The sequence below is a fragment of the Pocillopora damicornis genome, chromosome 4, assembly GCF_964200805.1.
Source record: "Pocillopora damicornis chromosome 4, jaPocDami1.2, whole genome shotgun sequence".
NCBI lineage: Eukaryota > Metazoa > Cnidaria > Anthozoa > Scleractinia > Pocilloporidae > Pocillopora > Pocillopora damicornis.
The window spans coordinates 22,338,613-22,358,123 of record NC_142673.1 but is presented as its reverse complement, the minus strand read 5'-3'; the positions used below and the strand labels follow the sequence as shown (position 1 = coordinate 22,358,123).

Below are 19,511 nucleotides of genomic sequence, written 5' to 3'. Positions count from 1 at the left end.
CGTAAACCGCTAAGAGGGAAGCATGTGGAGTCGAACGAAAACCTGGACCATGTGGTTAACAAAAAAATTGAAGAATTCGTCGTTACTGCTTCTCGCTTTTTAAAGGTGCAGAATATCGTTTCCGGGCAACGGAAATGAGACGCTCCATTCCTCGGTAAACTTCGTCAACTCTCGGAGCGTGTCGGAATTTGACTACGTCATCTAGCGTACAATTCTTCGTGAACGAGCAGTGTATAAAATTTTAATTTGCTGCTGTCTTTGACGTTGTCGCTCTTTTCCACCATCTTGGCTTTGAGATATCAATTCAAACCATCCCAAGTAATCTACAAAGTTCAAGGTCTCTGGCAGATTTACAGATATAAACAAAAACCTTGAGAACAAATTTATTTCAGTATTTGTTGGAAATAACTCGTTGGACACAAGGATAACTCCGTCAAACGTCACCGAGCTTTTTGCCCTTCCGCCATATTGAGTTTGCAAGGAAATTTTTGACGTCGAAAGAATCTGCAAGTTGGGGCATTTTTCACCGCTTCTTATCTTCATGACTGCCTATCCAGAATGTCCGACAGGTTTGGGCTTAAAGTAAAGGAAAATGCTGGGAAGACGAAGTATTCTTCACTTAACTTAAATCAGACATACAAAGGAACTAAGGTTGAAACTAAAACATCCTCAGGTTTGTATTTCTTCGCTATCGTGGGGAGTTTGCTATTTATTTTAAAGTGCTATCAGCCTCTAACATCCAAGTTGCGACATTGCATCGAAGTAAACCGTGAAAGGTTGTCTTTTTTACTTTGGTTTTGATCTGCGAGCCTTTCAAATGCGGCTTCCGGTTTTGTGGACGCTACGATGTTGCTCTCGTGTGGCGTAAGATCGGGTACATGAAAACTCATAAATTTTGTTTTGGTTCTAAGATGGACGCTATTTTTTCGCAGGGACCGCTCGCCATGGGCTACAGAGCCTTGGAAAAGTCGGTGCAAGTCGTCGAATTCCTCCTCCCGCTAATCTCCCTTCTTTAAAAAGCGAAAACTCCGGCAACGATCCCACAGTATCTTTAGTTCCTAGCGGAGGTGGAGGATGGGGCAGTGCGAAGGAGAAGCCTTCGGAAACTACGCCAGCAGCTGCATCTCAGGCAGCACCTCTGAGTTCAACGCCATCGCAAACAAATGCGCCATCTTCTCAGCAGCCGCTATTGCAGCCGCAGCGGCCTATACCACCGCCGTCTCATCCACAACCAGTTCAACCGCAATCGCAAAGTTCGGAGCAGACACAAACTCAACCAGCCAAACAGCAAGAATCTCAAGTAAAGACATGGGGCACTGTATCATCAAACGAGGCTGGTGGTCAAGGTAAGGAAAGAAGAAATAATTTTTGCTATCTGCGTGACTAATTGTCGTTGTTTAGCGAAAGAGTCGGGATTTTGACACACGCATTTCATCCTGTGGTAATTAAAAATATTTTACTTGTGCTTTTATGTTCTTCAAGTATGTTAGACATGGTGTTTGATGGGAAGGTGAAATCTTTATCTTCGGAAAGTTTGTTATTACCTCTATAATGTCAAAACTAAGTTCCGTTCATGCTATATAGCTCAGTTTAGGCGTCGGGTAGCTGATTACGATAATCAAGTATTTATGATTAGTCGAACCTTTTGTTTTCCCCTAATAAGATACAGGTTTATCTTTGCACATATAGCGTTGTTGGATCTTGTGGTAACATAATTTTTTGAATAGTTAGAAATGTTATTTTGTTGCATGTTTTTATGCAATGTATATTTCCCTTGGCCATCAAAAGGATGAAATTCTGTGTAGATTCAAAGCCAAGATATCAAATGACACAAGGTCGAAAATTTGCCGTGAAAATTCTATTATTGCTTTGACTCATCCAGTCTCACCTATGTAATTCTTGCATGAAACTAAAGACATATTCTTCAAAAGTGCACTACTTTCACAGGCTACTACAGTGCCGAAATTGAAAATCTTGTTTAAGAGAAAATTACTTAAGTTACAGACACCAAAAGTTAAAAAATAGCAATTGGAAAACAGGTTTTTTCATCTGTGGTGACTGTCAGAGCTAACTTACTCAATGCAAGACACATAACATTAATAATAACTTGTTGTAATCTTACAATATTTCAACCTGTAGGGAGGTCCTACTCTCACCAGGAGATGCCATATTTCAATCGGGAATTCCCAGTATTGGGTGGTGGAAACTCTGGGGAAAGGCCCCCGCTGCCCTCAGAAATAAAGGAACAACCTCCTACACAGTATGGTCAGAAACAAATAATGCGCAATACACGTAAGTGTAATTGAATCATTTTACTCTTCCATGAAAAATAGATTTACACTGCTTGTTTAACTTCTACAAGTAAGTATCATTTTCCTCTGATATATTCAAAATCATCACTATAACCTGGACATTTGCCTCCTCACTCTTGGCTCATGATTGTTATTAAGTGAAATCTACTGGCAAGTATAATCATCTCTCCTAGGAGCATGACTTATTGTAGCAAGACTTGAAGTGAAGTGCGGTGTACATAGAATTTAATATCTGTATCATTGGGCTCTTGCCAGTTGAAAGGCAGTTGAAAATGTGATGTGTTTCATGGTATACTATACAGTACTATAATGCACCACTATATTGCACCACAGTATTCTTCTGACATTTAAACTTGTCTGTTCTGGGACTAGAATTTATACAGCATAAACTTCTGTGGTCTACCATGATTTATTTAGTAAAGTATAAAAGTGTAACAAAGGTGTATTTTCACTATTTTATTTTAGACGAACCACCATGGATGGAGCGCAGTGGTCCAGGTAATGCTCTCGTGTCATAATTTGTGTTTTCATAGCTTTTCCTATACATGGAGTTACTATTCACTCAACTTTTATAATTTAGTAGCAAAGTGGATGAAAGCTTTTTTAAAAAAAAGATGTTGTTTTGACTGTTTCTAAACAATGAAGTTAATCTTGAGCTCAAATGAATAAATCAGTGTAAATTTAGAAGTATATATTTTTCCCAATCCAATTTTTCTAGAGAACCACACAAATGTTCTTTTCCACACTTTGTGAGAAGTCTTGCTCCAGGCATATGATTAATTTTTCCTTGTGAACTGATGAAATACAATCTAGGATGGTTACACATATCATCAATTTATGGGTTGAAGCATAAACCTAGAGTTCTGTGTTAAATACTTGTGGAACATTCAAAATGAATCCATTTATATCTCCGACATGACTAGGGCGTCATATTCCTCTGTCATCACAAATTACAGTACGCTATACTCCTTAATTTCTTTAATACATGTAAACAAAGTTTAATTGAATAAATGGATAAGAGGGCTTAACCCTTTCATTTTCAGAAATGATTAACCCTTCAAGTCCCATAATTGACCAAGATCTAATTTTTTCATAAAATATCAATGCACTATTAAGCTGTAAAGTAATGGGCCCAAAAAAAAAATCAACTCAGCAATTATTGTTTGATTCAAATAATAAATTACCCAAACTAACATCAGAAGGGCTGTATGGCAGATAGTAAGAATTTACCTATGTGATCTTGGGAGTGAATTGGTTAACTTATTATTTCTTGTTACAATATTAATACGTAATCAGGTCATGAGAATAGCCAAATTTGTTGGTCATTGGATGTTTCCTCCATATACATGCAACTCTAAATCCCTTAACATACAGTATATTTACAAGGTAATGTGTATGAGAGATTTGATTGTGGGATTGAATGCAAGAGGACTGTTTCATGCATTGTTGTAAAAAGGAAGAAATACGATGCCACTCAGAAATTTAACAATCACCACCATGTTTTTATTACCAATGCAAGATTTTAAAGGCCCAAGTTTCCCAAAATCTTCTTGTGTTTCTGATGTGAAAGCAGTATTTTCAAAAATCTTGTAACATGGTCATAACTGTGGAAGGAAACTAAACTTGTAGCAATGGTAATGTCATTATTTCTGTCAGGTCCTCCACCATCTGATTATGGAACAGCAAGAGAAAGAACAGATGCATATAATGGGGGACCAGGACATGGTGGAGGACATCAGTATAGACGACCACCAGACTACCCGGTAAGAAGTCTGCTTTACTGTTTATGTATTAAGCTCAGGATTTAATGCTCTTTGCACATACCACTTCAGTTTAAACTGCCTCTTGACATTCCTCAAAGTTTGACAGCTGGGTTACATAGGTCTGTTAGGTTTTGGGACAGAGAAATTATTGTACATCAGCAGCTATAGGGAAGTTGAATATGTCTTGAAACTTTACCTGAAAATCCTTAATACAACTTTTTCAAGTATCAAGTTGAGTATTTCAAGGTTTGTGCTTGTCTCTACCCCTTTTCCTTATCTGGAAGTACATTAAGGCTTTTTACCGCTACGAAGAAGCCTCTTACTTAATGATAAAGGTGATAGAGTTAAACTCGAATTGTATCTCTCCTTTCTTAATGCTTTATGGATGTGTAAGCTTTTTTGAAATTGAAATGTACTCAATAGAAAATTACATTTATTATATGTTATAGTATTTTAGTATCCCAAGCTTCCTTAAGTTTTAATTTTGGATATCTTTGGTTTTTCCTTTTAACATTTGTTTCTCAATTTTGAACAATTGGAAAACTGATACATTAATAGTATGTACATATACATCTCCTAAATGTTTTTGTCCATTTTAACTGTGAACTCCATCTGAACCACTGGATACACCATTTGCAACTCTGAAGCAATTTTTTTCTGCAGAGGGTCTAACACTATTTGCCTTGGGAGTTCATTTGGAAAAATTTTGGGGGGATGTTGTGAAAAGGAAAAAAGGCATTCTCAGTAAATTTTTTTGTTTTTGTTGTTTTTTACTATGAAAACTACAAATGCTGTGACATTCTCGCTTGTTTTAAGCACCTTTGGAAGGTACGGGGGTATCTCTTGAGAGGCAATTGTGATTTACAATCATTGTACCAGCACATATGGAATATCAGCTTGCTGTTTTAGAAAGTTTACCCAATTAACATGTACTGTATGTACTGGTATGTTTTTAAAGTGAAAATTGTTGGTCATGGAGTGCCCTCAGAGAGAAACAGGCATTACATTGTAGCTCACTGATTTAGTTTTGTTTGTGTCTGGTAGCATGGGTCACATGGGAGGAATGTTCCTCAGGGGCATCTCCACCATCATGGTAATGGACCACAAAGTCATGGACCAGGAAGGCATCCTCATGGGTATCCCCCAGATCATTTTTCTAGGTACTTTCTGTGTTATTTATGCAATTTTAGGCACTGTAACCCTTTATCTACTTCTTATCACTTCACCACATGGTCAATTTACTCACTAGAAGTGCCTCAACATGTTTCTTAGCTTTCAAACCCATAACACTTGTACTCAAGAGTTATCAGAGTACACAGTATCTACATAATGTCAATGCATAATTAATCAGTAAACATAATTGTATTGAGTCAAATATTTTTTCATGTATGGGAATTTGTTTGAACATGCCAAAATCTTTTTATTGACTTGCAAATAAATATATGATCATCAGTGTGCAGTTCTCCCCAGATACCTTGATAGTTAAAAAAAAAAAAAGAAAAAAGAAAAAAAGAAGAACACACACAAGAGGTTGTGATTTTCATGCTACTATTGGCCAACCTCCATCTTAAATTACTTATGCTGTCTCAAAGTGTAACATCCAACCAGGTTCCAAATGTTCATCATATTTAATATCCAAATGGGTTCAAATTCTCAGAAAAATTTTGCAATGTGCCATGTAATCAATTTCAGTAAAAGGAAATATCAAGTTAAAACTTCACATGACAACACCTTAATGATTTTACAGGGGACCAGGCCAAAGACCCAGTGCCCCTTCAGGACCTAATTCTGGAGGTAAACTGGGAGACAAGACCCGAGGTGAAGGATATGGAAGGCCAAGTATCCTCAAACCAGAAGATATACAAGCAATGACTGACAATGATGAAGAGGAGGAGGGTGGATGGGCTGGTGCACAAGATGAAGTTGATTATGCAGCAAAATTGGATTTTGAGGACTTTGAAGATGACGATAAACCTTCACTAGAACAACCAGTGAAACCTGAAATAGAAACCCCAAGTGGTGAACCTGAAACAAGATGGCAAGGCAATGAAAGCAGACCTGTAAGTAAAGTCATTTGTCATGTTGTAGGTGAAAAATTTTCTTCAATTTTGGTACAGAAAAATAATTTTGATGCAGGCTTGGCAAATGTGTGAAGGGTTTTCTCTATCCTTTATGTGATATAGGGCTCAGAACTGTTGAATTGTAACAATTAAAACTGCTTGTTATTATAATTTAGTGTTACTGTATTCGAGTGTGTGTGATTAAAGTTCTTAGAAAACAGCAGCTCTTGAGTGTAACTCAAATTAAACAGGAAAAACTCCATTTCTGCGTGAACTGTCAAAGTGTTTCACCCTTTCCTGTTTTGATCCTAGGCTAAGGGGATGGGACCACCTCCAACAAGACCTGCATGGACCGAATCATCAGGGCCAGTATACTCTGAGAACAGACAAATGCCCCCAAGTCCAGGAATGAGGCCATTTGATAGCAGAGGTTCTCCTCCTAATCCTGGTTGGCCCATGCCATACCCTCAGCATCTAGCCGGACAGCCAAGAGGGGGACACCCACCTGGACATCCACCTCCTTCCCTGGTTAGCTCTGATCAAGTGAAGCCAGCATCCAAGTCAGAAGAACCAGTGACAAATGATTGGCAGAAACGCAGAGTCAAACAACAAGAGGAAATGCGTGCTGCAGTAGAAAGGGCCAGGAAGAGGCGTGAGGAAGAGGAAATGAGAAGGCAGGCTGAACAGAAAGCAGGAGCAACAGCTAAGTTAAAAGAACTGGAATTAAAAAAAGTCAGGAGGGAGAGTGCTAAAGAAGGAGACGATGCTTGGGCAGAGGAACTGGACTCAATTGAAAAAGATTCTTATGGCAAAGGGCCTTACCCTGAACAACGAATGCCAGAAACGCCCGAACGAGAGGTGGAACCACAGAATCTTGCACTGAACCAACAAGATGACTCGCATGGTCGAAATGATTTTCCTGAGCATGTCAGTCATAGACAGAGAAATGACAGTGAGTCCAGTGATGCCTCAAGATCGAGTGCAAGGGGTGCTTCACGCCCTCATCATCATCCACCCCGGGACATCCCACCCCGTTTTCAACAGCAGCAACTTAGGCAGCAACACTTTCAGCAACAACAGCATTACCAGCAGCAGCAACCTTATCCACCACAACATCCATATCACCAGCAACAGATGGCTAGATCCCCACAACTCAGGGATTTTCCTGAAGGATCACTGTCAGTTGCCAATCATCCCATCGTTGATTCAGGTGGCGTAGCATTCTTCAATGAGTAACCTTCAAATGGTATTGTAGGTTGTTTCAAGTTGAGACATTTGCTGTCTAAATTGAAAATGCTGACTCGTGATTCTGTGATTCTTACATTTGAAAAGGATAGGTGTAACAAGTTTGAGTTTCATTGTTTATGAATGAACATTTAACAATCGGCTAACGTCTCTACCTTTCACCATTTGCTTGGGAAGAGATAACACGACCAGAAGGATCAACTTAAAGACGTACATACATACATACATACATACATACATACATACATACATACATACATACATACGTACGTACGTACGTACGTACGTACGTACATACATACATACATACATACATACATACATACATACATACATACATACATGCATACATACATGCATACATGCATACATGCATACATGCATACATGCATATATACGTTTATTGCAACTCCCAAGCTGGGTTTTTCAGTTACAAGGCCTACATTAAAATTAATGTAATATTATAGTAACATTGTATTGGCCTAAAAATATATATAAGTGAAAACTAAGGCTAGTACAATATAAATACAAAAGGCTAGTGCACGTTAAAAACACTAGTGAACTAAAACAAAAATTAGACGAGAATAGAAGATTGAAATGATTCATCTGTGTGTGACATTTCCACTAAGGAGCGCATTCAGTAGGCGGAGCCTAAAGGCGTTAACATTCTCAGCTGCTTTTAAGTCATTTGGGACGTTATTCCACAATTTGCATCCGCGATACGTGCAATTTTAAGTTGATCGGGACTGTGAGGTACTACTTTATTAATGATTTTGTACTGTTTTCAGGCCCAGTGTCACCATCACAACCTACCAAACCCGATGTATCTGTAAAGAGGATAATGAAACGTTCCGATAGCAGCAGCACAGCTGGTGACGATATAGCAAGTGTCAAGTCTCTTGAAAGTGCAAGTGGTGAGCCAAGCAGAGAGGCGGAAAAGAAACCACATGCTGCTCCATCAGATAAGGCTATAAAGACAGACGCAAGGGAGGAAAAGACGAAAGAAGGGTCCTCAGAGGCAACGCGAAAAGAATCTAACAGGACGGATAGGAAACCAGATGACCAAGACTTGCCCGTGTTTGATGACAGTGGCAGTGGTGGTTCAGGCGATACAAGTCAGAAACGAACACCTGATTCTGTCCTACCGCAGGGTTCTGGAAAACAAGATCTGACCAACAAAGAAAACGATGTGTCCAAGGAAAGGGTGCATGATAAGCGTGAAAGGAAAGACGATGAGAGCACATCAAAAGCTGTTTCCGAGAAAGGCTCCCGATTTAGAGACAGACGAGACGAAAGGCGAAGTAGTTCAAAGCGTGATTCAAGAACACAGGATAATAGACGTGGTGATGATTCGAAAGACTCTGGAAAACGAAAGAGAGAGGACGGTGAAGACGCTGAACGCTTTACGGAGAGAAGGGGAAGATTCGCCGGCCGCGGTGGAGATCCAAAAAGGGAGCGATTTTCGGAATCTCACAGTCGCGGTAGAGTTAGTTTTCCAGTGCGGGGCCGGGGAATGGCTGGTACAGCTACGAGTTATCGAGGTCGTGGAAGAGGAGATAGAGGAAATAGAGATACCAGGGATTACAAGGAGCACAAACCGACGAGATCGCGTGAGCCTAGACCTTCTTCAGCCTGGAAAACGACCAAGGATGAACAGAAACGGAACGAAGAAGACAAGGAAAATGTAGTGGCGAAAGAGAACGCTAACACAATTGCCAGTGAGAGTGACAAAAAAGTAACTCGTGATTCTACCGAGGTAAAACAAGATAAGCGGATAGAAAGTATCCCTTCAACAGATGAGAAAGAGGCTAACAAACAGGAAAAGAGAAATGAAGAGACAGTTACTGAGGTGAAGAAAAACAAAGAAGACGATTCTGTGATTCGTGAAAGCAAATTTGAGGAAGAAGTTAGGTTACCCAACAAGGACTTAGAAAAAGTAAAAGAATCAGATGATGTAAGTAAAAAACCTGAGAGCCCCAAAGATGTAAATAATTTGAAACCTAAAGCCCGTGGCGGTTTTGGAAGACCTCCACAATCTTCACAGGATTTAAGAAATGTAAATAATCAGGACAGACGCGAAGGCGGCAAGAAGTTTAATGATAGGAAGCGACCGATACAGGAGGCTGGCAGAGATCGTAAGACAGATTCTGATGACAAACGCACGGGACGCAATTACAGCAGAGACAATACCAATCAAAGGCAAACTGGAAGGGACAACAGATATAGGGAAAGAGGTCAGGAAAGGGATCAGAAATTCCAGTATCAGCGCGACGAAAGAGACACTGGCAACAAGCGCTACTCTCAGGATGATAGGAAGAAGAGGTTTGATGACAAAGACGATGACCAGCAAAATTCCAGGCGTAAAGGGGATGAGAGGAACCAGAGGGGTGGCACGCGATCATATTCATCTCGTGGTCGTGTTAGTACGACCCCTGTGCGTACTAATATTAGGGGTGGTAGATCCAGTCAGCCAGTCGGAAGTGGACGTTTTGGAAACAACTACCGACGTATAAAATCTTCAGAGGAGGAGCTATCTGATGATGACTACGAGAGTGATTCAAGCAGTTACACGACCGCTACATCTGCTTCTGAGGAAAGGAGGGATGAGAAACCCAGCAATGCAGATAATGAGAATGACGTAAAGAGAGAAAAAGAGAGTAGTTCAACTTTTGACAAATCGAGAGCTAGTTCACGATCGGCAAGATCTCCGATTAGGGGGAAGATGTCTTCACGAGCGGGAAGGCGAGGTACTGGTGGTGGGTTTGGAAGGACTAGGAGAGAAGTGGAGCGTCCACCTCGCTTCCAGAAACAACAAGAAAAGGAAAGAGCAAGCATGGGCAGAGGCGCACCTCAGGGTGTCAGAACGAATGAAAGTAGAGAAAGTGGACCCGGTAGAGGCAGGGGGAGAGGAAGAGGTAAAAGGGAACAACCTCAAAGAGATGAAGGTCCAGGTATACCGGTTACAGAGGACTGGGATGAAGAGCTTAATGAAGCTCAAAAAGGAACAGAGTCCTCAAAAAGTGATAAATCAGGAGGACGAAGAGAGTCTACTCCGAGAAGAGGATTCTCTGGCCCACGATCCTCTTCAGAAAGAGGAAGGAAAGATAAGAGCCGAGACGCTGGCGGAACACGCGGTAATACATCTAGGCGAGAGCCTTTTTTAGCGGAAAGGCAGCAGGCAAAAGTTGATGGTTCTAAACTTGTCGGTGGGGAACCTCGAGGACCTTTGCCTGCTGCTAGAAATGGTTTTAGCAAAGATGGTAATCGGAGATCTGATCTGCACAGCACTGGGCTGGATAGCATAAATACTGGTGTCACCGATACTAAAACACCTAAAAAGCAGGAAACCCCTGTGAGGAAGACTGACATTCAACAGTTTGACTTGCACAATATTGCTGGAGTTATCTGTATCGATGATATGACTGATGATGAGTCCGACAAATCGTCAACTCATAGTGGCTTTGTTGAAGTGACATCCCGTCGTACACAGAAAGAGAACAAAGATAGACAGCGTGAAGAGGAAGAGAGAAGAAAAAAAATGGACGAACAAAACAGGCAACGTGGCAGTCAAATGGGAAACAAGAAGAACCAATCTTCCAAGCCTCCTAGGTTCAGTAAGCAGCATACAACACAAGTTAATACACAGAGCAAATCTCCGGGAGTAATTGGCAAAGCGACATCTACAGCTGTGTCAGAAACAGCCATTGGAACTGCTATCACAGGATCCAACAGCAATCCGTCAAGTGCAAATTCTACCAAGCGTAATAGCCCAGTTAATGTTGAGAGGCCAGTATCACCTCCTCCTCCTCCTCCAGTTTTCAATGCATGGGACAAACCTCTACTTCTTACTCCAGCTAAACCACCAAGCGCTTCACCACCAGTGACCTCTTCGATTCCCGATCCTCTGGCAGTTGGAAGTGGAAAGCCTTCCTCTACACGAGTTGTCCAACCAGTGAGCACGACTTTCTTTTCTATTTGTCTATTAGTTTCGTGTTTTGTTGTATAGTTCAGTGCTGTGGATGCTCAGCTAAAGCGTCTTAAATGTCATACAGCAAAAAAACAAACAAACAAGCAAATAAAACGAAACAAAATTACAAATACAAGATAGGAAAAGCATCGAGCGCTTATGGTTTCCCCAGTAAATTTGTTTTTAGAGGTATTTTGATCTAACGTGGTCATTTGTCGATTCAAAGGTTTTTCCATTGTCTTTCGATATTTGAGCTACGGTTTGCAATGACCTTTGTGTTTTTTCCTTTTTTGTTTACAGCAGGGAACAGTCATTTCTTCGGCTGCCTCGTTGATTGAAGACATCAGTGTAGATGACGACTACCTAGCCATGACCAAAGAGATTGCTTTACTGGCACCTCCAGAGGAACCAGAAGAGAGTGAAGAACCAGCCCACATTACTCAAAACACAAAGCTCGAAAAACGAGATCAGACAACGGAAAAGGGTGCAAAAGTTGCTGGTCCCTCAGAGAAACGATCGCAGGCTAAACCTCAGCGAGACAAGCCTCCAAGATTTGACCGTAGTAGCAAGCGAAAAGCTGCCTCGGGCGCAGAGGACGCAAAGAAAGAATGGTCAAGTAATACTAAGGGTAGGAAAAGCAGTCGTGACGACACAGTTCCTCAGAAACTTACGAAGGGATCAGCGGTGAGAACAGTTTTTGTAACGGCAAATTCTATTATTCCAACGTTCTAGTCTACATGCTTGATCATTTACTCTATTCTCTTGTTTTCGTTTTGCTTCTTCAGGACAACACTGCGAAAGGAAAAACTGGCACTCTATCGAGTAAAAAGCAGCAGTCAGCTTCAGCTGGAGATGAAGTTGCAAATGATAGGGACACTTCAAAAGAGGAGCAAGAATCTGCAGAATATATTTCTGCAGGCAGGAATGTTGGAACGACTGTTTCAGATGAAGGCAGCGATGGAAAAGATGATATAAAGGTACATGAGAAGGCGTATATGATGGCTGCCATTCACTCTATGTATTATTATTTTAGTGTGCAATTGAACGAAATACAATTATATCTTTTTTCCAACGCTGGTTGATTGCTGACTGAACCATAAAATTCAACATGTCAGTTAAATACAGACTTTTCGATCATCAAATAGCTAAGTGCAAGATGACACGCCTTGATATAAATATCTATAGAACTGCCTGTACACTCTCTACACGATGCCCCATCTGTAGTGGCTGTTTTCGTTTACTTATGAGCGCTTTAACACTTACTCGAGGTTCGTTCTGGCTCTCTTATCTTTCAGCTTATTCAATTGTTTTGTTTCTTAAAAGGAGGAAGAAGCGAAAAATGACTCTGGAAGTGAATCAAGTAGAAAGGATTCGGAACTTGACCTGAATGTTGATTCAGGCGACAGAAACGATGACAATGAACACCTCTTTGATACAGAAACCCTATCAGTGGACATTCACGAAAGACCAACGGCCGAAAGACCAGACAGGGAGCCATCTCCAGTATCACCCGCTATTTTTGAAATGAGTAAAAAAATGGAAGCATCAAGAAAACTTTGGGAAAGCGGAATCGCTATCGGGCGCTCAAGCAATCATGGGGGTGCGTGGGAGGAGACCTTGCGCACTCCAGCAAGCGTTGGTTCTTCAATTGTGGGCATGTCAGTCGTAGAGTCAGCCGAGTCGAGGTTAAGTCATGACCAAGTCGCAGTTAAGAAACCACAAGTTGAATTGGAAGCTAATACTAGTAAGAACGACTCAAAGTCACCTGATAGTTTAAACTTCGCAAAGAAATCAGGATCTGGAGAACAGCAAAATGTTTGTAAGGTTAAGCCCCAGCAGCAGCAACAGCAGCCCGTGAAAACACAACAGTCATCATCTATTGTCTCTCAGCCTGCGGAAGAGAACCACCAAACAGAATTAAATACAGTTTCTTTAGTTCCCCCTTTACTCTCACAAGAACTATTGACTCAACAAGCAATGCAACACCGCTACGCAATTCCTCTTGTCGGTGCCTTCGTGGATGCGCCTCAGAGACAGCCATTCCTGCAGCAACAGCAGCTTCAGCAGCTTCAACAAACTAATCAACAGGTGACACCTACCTTTTCCCTTACACATGTGCAGCAGGTCAATCAGGCACGGTCATCTTCTTCGCCGTTGTCCCAGGCTACTCAGGACATGTATCAGTCGCCATTCCTCCCTGGCGGTGTTTATTCAACAGGAAATTTCCAGGGTTCGCAGCCGTATGTATCTATTGGCCTGTTACCCTCTACTGCAACTCAGTCATTTGTGACCTCTTCTCCGAGGACCCAGACAACGTCTCTGATTGGAATTCAGGCTCAACAGCCAAAGCCTGGAACTGGATCCGTCTTTGCCCAGAATGTCACTCAGCAAGGCACGCAGACCATGTTTATGCAGTACGATCCGAAAACGTTGCGAGGAGGAACTCCTTTGTTCAATATAGCTCAGCATCCCCAGTCTGCCCAGAGACAGCTGTTAGGAACTCAGCCGGGGGTCGTTGGAGAAAATTTGTCACGACAGAGTGGCTTTCCAGCAGGACAACCGACACCTCAACCATTCCAAGGAACGTACCCTTTTCAGCAGAAACAAGGGACATACGATGTTTCACAGGATATGCAAATGAAGAAAACAGCTGAACAAAGTACAGATTTCACGCGGCAATCAGAGCTAGTCAAACACGTAAACGCAAAACCTTTTGAACCTCCAAAGAGATCAACCCCTGGTTCTGTGCCACCCAGCAGTGCTTCAATAGGTCCTTTGATGTCATCAACATTTGCCCGAAACCCGAACTTGATGACAATCACTCCGAACCCTACAGACATAGGGGGATCATCTCAGAGTCCTCCTGTGTCAACGACATTGCTATCGGGAAGGCAGGTGTCCATGTCACCCGTTGAACCAGGTATCCCCTTCCATGGTGCCGTCGGAACTTTTCCGAAGCACACTATAAACCAGTTTCAGTTGCAACAGCAGCCTCAAGGTGTACAGCCTCAGCAGTTCACGCCATTCCAACAACAGCCCGTCAGTTTGCAGCAGACTATTCAGGTTAGAGCACAAGGCCAGCAACAGCAGCAAGGCGGAAATCCGTTACAAGGTGCTGGAACTGCCATCCTGCCAAACCCTGCTGTCATAGCTGCAGCCATGCCAAGGCAACTTATTCGGGCTCCAAGCCTTGGTCCTATAGGCATAGGTGGAGCACAGCCAAGTGCTACGAACACTCAGCGCTTCCCTGCTCCGATCCAGCGCCCTGTGACAGCGTCTTTAATGCATGGTGTGCCTCACATACAAGCTCCGCGAGGACCCCGGGCGCAAACTGCACCGCCGCCGCCACCTCAAATGATGTCTGCAAAGCAACAGATTGTCACAAATAGACCTCATTTGCCCCCACAATCTTTACCTCACCCGGAAGCAGTGGCGGCTGCCTTTAAGATAGAACAGCATCACAAGATGTTGGAACAAACCAAAATGTTCTTTGCTCAACAACAAGGACCACAGCAACGAGTCCCTTTGCTGAGCAGTCAAGTTGATCCGCAAGTTAAACCTATCGGCAGTTTTCAAGGAGACAAACCAATTGTGAAGGGACAAGTACCCAGAGAAAATCTAAAATTTCAAGAGAAAAAGGAAGAGGCGAAGTCCCATATTTCGGAAACCAACCAAAGAAACAGAAAACCCAATTTAGAGCAGCCTAGCAAGACGTCAAAGACAACCAAAGTAGATTCAAAGCCAGAAGAAAGCAGCAAAGACAAAACTAACACGTCAAAACAGGATGGTAAAGGCCCTGGTAACAAGAGCAGCAGCCTCGTTCGTATTCCACCCCTACCTATGGCACCCAGAAACGTGCCGAAGAGGGCCCGTGCCCCGCCACGAATGCCAGGTTCTCAGCCAGTTTCCAAACCAAGAATCTCTGGACGTTCAGAGAAAGAAATCAAAGATACAGTTCAGGACCAGCCTTCTGAAACTCCAAGCCGCAAGAGTTCAGATCAGGCTAAACCATCCGAGGCACAACCCGTGGCCCCACTAAGCGTCAACAAGTAACTAATTTGAACTTTTAAAATACCGAATTTCCGGTGATTTTATTTGTCTGTCCACAAAAACTTACTTTTGTGGTGCCAACCACAAACTAGGGAGAAAGTATACTATCATACGCATGATTTTTCATTTCAAGTGTATGTAGTCTTAGTGTCGCGAAAAGTTTTCCAGTCGGAAATGCTTTCCTTGTCATTTATTCGTAATTATTATTCCTTTCATTGCCGCAACACTGTAAATTAGTCCCAGGAATGTTTGTACAGAGGTTTGCGACGAGTTAATTTATTATTGTTAGGCTTCTTTGCGTAAAGGAGGTGAGATAATTCACCACTGAAGTTTCAGCATTTTTGTTATAATCATAAGAATAAAACAATTCAAGGAGGTACTACTGTGGCATGGTTGATGCGTATGTACTAAGGTGTTCGGTTTCGTTTGTTTGTGCTTTTGTAAAGCCTGAACATTCAAGCTAAAGGCCAAAGAAATTCGGCAATAGCTAAATGACAAACTGTGACAATTAGCACACAACGACCTATTTACAAAACAAAGAGATTATCTGCTGCCATTCGTAAGGTTCTTTTCAAAAGTCTAGAGGATAACCCAACGTTTTAGAATACGGGTAGAGCTCAAAATACGGGAATCTGCTTTTGAGATCAGGAAGAAATCTGGGGTTACACCGGTTTTGTCTTACTGTGCCCTCTGATGTGCACGGGAACTCGCCCCACCAACTCTCAAATGCGAAACTTAAATGAATCGCGACTTTGTCATTCACTTTTCTCGCGCCTGAGTGTAACTTCTTTTTTATGCCGTGATTCTTTATCGGTGCCTTGCCATACCTAAGGGTTATTGATCTATGAGAGTGCCGGTATCCCAGCGGATATGAACCCCCCCGGTTCAAATCCACAAGCGGATTTGGACCCCCCAACAAAACTGAGTGAAAACATCATCCTCAACGTTCTAGTAAGAATGGAAGATACTTTACGTTCCAGTGCGTACTGAAGTATGTTTTTAATTCAAAACATGCGTATCGTTAATGCGTACGAACTGGCATCCTGTCGGATGTTTATTTGGACCAAGGGAAATGGGTAAGAATTTAGTTTAATGCCTGGAGAGAGGTCGTTTTGAACCTTTTCCGCGATAGTCGAACACCGCTAGATTCAATAAGAGACAAACTTGTGACACTAATTTATTTTGTCATTGTTCAATGCTCGAGTGTTGGGACGACATGGTACAGTGCGAGTTGTGCGGGGAAAGGTTACATATGAGCTGCGAGGGATTTAAGACTGCCCCGGAGGACGAGTGGCTCTGCATTGTCTGCAGATTGCCAGACTCTAGACGTCTTCGTAATTGTTTAAGTGTTATTTCGGTCCCTCAACAGTTAATAATCGTTAAAATTAGAAAATAAGATTGAGTTCGACATAATAGTCATTAATGTTGATTTGCATCTGAAAATAAGCTGAGAGTTCCAATAGTTCAGAATAGAAACATTTTTACTTATCATAGGCTTTACGAACGACTTGTAATACGAGTAGTTTCTTCGTTATTGTTCAAAAACTGTTTAATGTTATTATTTTAGAAAATCAGACTGAGTTATTTCTGTGACTGGACGCAATAGTCTCCACTATTGTTATGACGTTTCGTACCAATGTTGATTCGCATCAGAAGAAGCAAAGATTTATTGTAACAATTTCAATAGTTCGAATGCAGTAGTTTGTTCACATCTAATTCTTGCGTATACTGTACGACTCGCTATAATTAATGCGGTAGAATTGGAACGAAATGGCTGGGGTTTTTTTTACCTTTATTGAGGAAATGTTGTGTTGTGATTGAAAAGAACATCGACAAAAAAGCTTGCAAATAGAATTAGTTACCAAATATGATACAAAGGATGCTTAAAAGGAAAGTTTGGACCGGGGGGGGGGGGGGTCCAAATCCGCTGTGACACCGGTCTTCAATTAAAAGGAAAAAGAAATTTAAAAAAAACCAAAAAACCAAACGCATTGCATGCACTTGTGATATGGATTTTTCCTCTATTTGAGAATTGGAAGGTGATGTCGACATTTTTATCTTTTAATGTAATTCTGTTCATATGTTTGTACCTTGGACATATTTACTTACGGCTACGGTAACGAAAAAAGAAAATGAAAAGTAAGAACTAAAAAAGGACGAAAAATCGACCACGATGGGAGTCGAACCCACAATCTTCCGATCCGAAGTCGGACGCCTTATCCATTAGGCCACGCGGCCACCTACAAATGTGAGGAGCGATAAATAGTTATTTAATTATCAGCAAGTTTGATGGTCAGCGGTAGTTTTTAATATCGTCCACCTCAAATTTATTTCAATTACGTTACTTTTAGCCTCTGATGATAATGAACCTCTCGAATACTTTTACATTTCGAGTGTCCTGTTATATATATATATATTTTTTTTTTTTTTTGCTTTGATTTCACAGGATTACGGAGAAATTAATCGTCTTAACGGGTGGGATACAAGACGTGAATTAAATAACATAGAATTCTCTTCACTGAGCTTAAGAGACTTGAGAGGTCATGAAGTTTTCCGTGCGCCAGAAGTCTCGGGGAACCAGATTTGGTGTTCTTAGCATAGAGAATCACGAAATCCAGACTCCTTGCTGTTCACTGTACTCTCGTGGAGGCGTAGTACCTCACCTTACCACGGATGTTTTAGACTCAATGGGAAGTGTACCATCTATTTTCCATTTATCTCTTCAAACCACGTGAGTACGGTAAGCTCAGTGTAAGCTCCCTAATTGGATCGAACCTATAATATGCGTTGAAAATAGGGCTGTGATGAATTTTACACTCGAATAAAGTTAGCACATTGCTTTATTTGGACAACAAGGTCAGTTTGTCGAGATGAAATCAAGCTCCGTTTTGAAAACCTGACTGCTTTTTTACATGAGCTTGGTCAAACTTGCAAGATTTCACCTCATGCCTCTATGCTGTTCTCTTTCCTCTTCTACAAATTTCGGTGTATTCACCTCACATCGTGGGCCATCCTTGCAACCCAGTTAGAGGTCGAAAATACTCCATTGAATGCTTTGTGACCCCTAACACCCTAACATCAGTCATCAGTATGCATATTTTCCATACTTTTCTCTCTACATTAAGTTTTTCTTTGGTGCTGACCAGGAGAATTTGTTCAACACGCAAAGCTTCTTAGGTTGGTGATCATTCCCTTAATTCTTGTGATCTTAATGAATGATTCAGAAGTATTACTGTAAGGAGAAACTATATGCTGGTCACTCTTAGAGTATAAAGTGTTAAGCATGGTAATTAAGAGGCATGGTAAGTACACTGAGTTTGCAATGTGGGTGATGATTTAAGATTTGGTTTGGATCTTTTATAGGATTGATCAACCAGGTATTGAGACCATTAACCAGTCTAACTACAATGGAATAAAACCATTCTTAGGATTGGAAGTGAGTGAAATAACATTACAGTCAACTCTCTCATAAGCAGACACCTTTGGGAATTGGAAAAAGTGTCCATTAGTAAAACTGTCAGCCTACAGGAGTTATTCTCAGAAGCAGACACCAGAAAAAAAAATAGTCAGATCTCAGAACTGGAAGTCAGAACTTTGTCAATATCAAATGATCAGACAGCTTGTTCTCCCATGGATAAATGGCAATTTGATAAAACCAATCCCACTGTTCTGTTGCTCTTTCAAAGATCATATCTTTGTTCATTTGCAAGCACTAGCCAAATTTTATTGCCAATGGTCAATTATTGTACAAAGGAGTGTCTGCTTACAACTTACAAGAGCACATAAACTGAAGAAAACTCCAATTTGCTCGTTAAAAAGTGTCAGCATCCACTTAAAGATAGTGTCCACCTACAGGAATGAATAAATGTAGAGCAGGACTATGAGGCAAAAATTAGAATTGGAAAAAGTGTTTGTAGGAAGAACTGTCATCTTATGAGACTGAATCTTTTATGACCAGTGCCTTTAAGGTGACAAACCAACAAAAGTGGGAAAAAAATGAACAAAATTTTAGTTTTAGTTGAGCTTCATCTATGTGATTTATTTTTCTTCCCACTCCCAATATTTCATCAGTGTCTTACTGTCTTCTATGCAATTTTTATGAAGTTTAGTTAGT

The 19,511-nt window shown here is 41.2% G+C and overlaps 2 protein-coding genes and 1 non-coding gene across 4 annotated transcripts in view; 2 read left to right on the top strand and 1 right to left on the bottom strand.

Annotated features, from left to right (window-relative positions):
• The first annotated feature begins 218 nt into the window (after positions 1-218).
• On the top strand, positions 219-15,776 carry LOC113675652 (uncharacterized). 2 transcript variants are annotated; one of them, XM_027192246.2, is made up of 12 exons: positions 219-673; positions 933-1,346; positions 2,140-2,292; positions 2,778-2,810; positions 3,969-4,075; positions 5,120-5,235; positions 5,823-6,135; positions 6,448-7,345; positions 8,169-11,332; positions 11,651-12,031; positions 12,133-12,324; positions 12,671-15,776. In XM_027192246.2, exons 1-12 carry the CDS (start codon positions 559-561, stop codon positions 15,398-15,400), a joined length of 8,616 nt encoding a protein of 2,871 aa, XP_027048047.2. In that variant the 5' UTR covers positions 219-558; the 3' UTR covers positions 15,401-15,776. The 2 variants fall into 2 exon arrangements, with proteins under 2 accessions (XP_027048047.2, XP_027048046.2); XM_027192245.2 differs by having other exon boundaries at positions 11,648-12,031.
• A 1,786-nt stretch (positions 15,777-17,562) lies between these two features.
• Trnar-ucg (transfer RNA arginine (anticodon UCG)) lies at positions 17,563-17,635 on the bottom strand. The gene has a single exon. It is a non-coding gene; the product is annotated as a tRNA-Arg (tRNA).
• A 69-nt stretch (positions 17,636-17,704) lies between these two features.
• LOC113675648 (queuine tRNA-ribosyltransferase accessory subunit 2) overlaps positions 17,705-19,511 on the top strand; it is a 9,692-nt gene continuing 7,885 nt past the window's right edge. The window contains exons 1-2 of the mRNA XM_089205141.1: positions 17,705-18,128; positions 18,761-18,833. Coding sequence (XP_089061267.1) covers positions 17,941-18,128; positions 18,761-18,833 — 261 coding nt within the window. The 5' untranslated portion in view covers positions 17,705-17,940. The remainder of the gene's footprint in view (positions 18,129-18,760; positions 18,834-19,511) is intronic.

Coding starts and splice junctions, on each gene's coding strand:
- LOC113675652 (XM_027192245.2), top strand. CDS start 559: ATGTCCGACAGGTTTGGGCTTAAAGTAAAGGAAAATGCTGGGAAGACG. Junction 674..932: donor TGAAACTAAAACATCCTCAG/GTTTGTATTTCT, acceptor ATTTTTTCGCAG/GGACCGCTCGCCATGGGCTA. Junction 12,032..12,132: donor AACTTACGAAGGGATCAGCG/GTGAGAACAGTT, acceptor TTGCTTCTTCAG/GACAACACTGCGAAAGGAAA.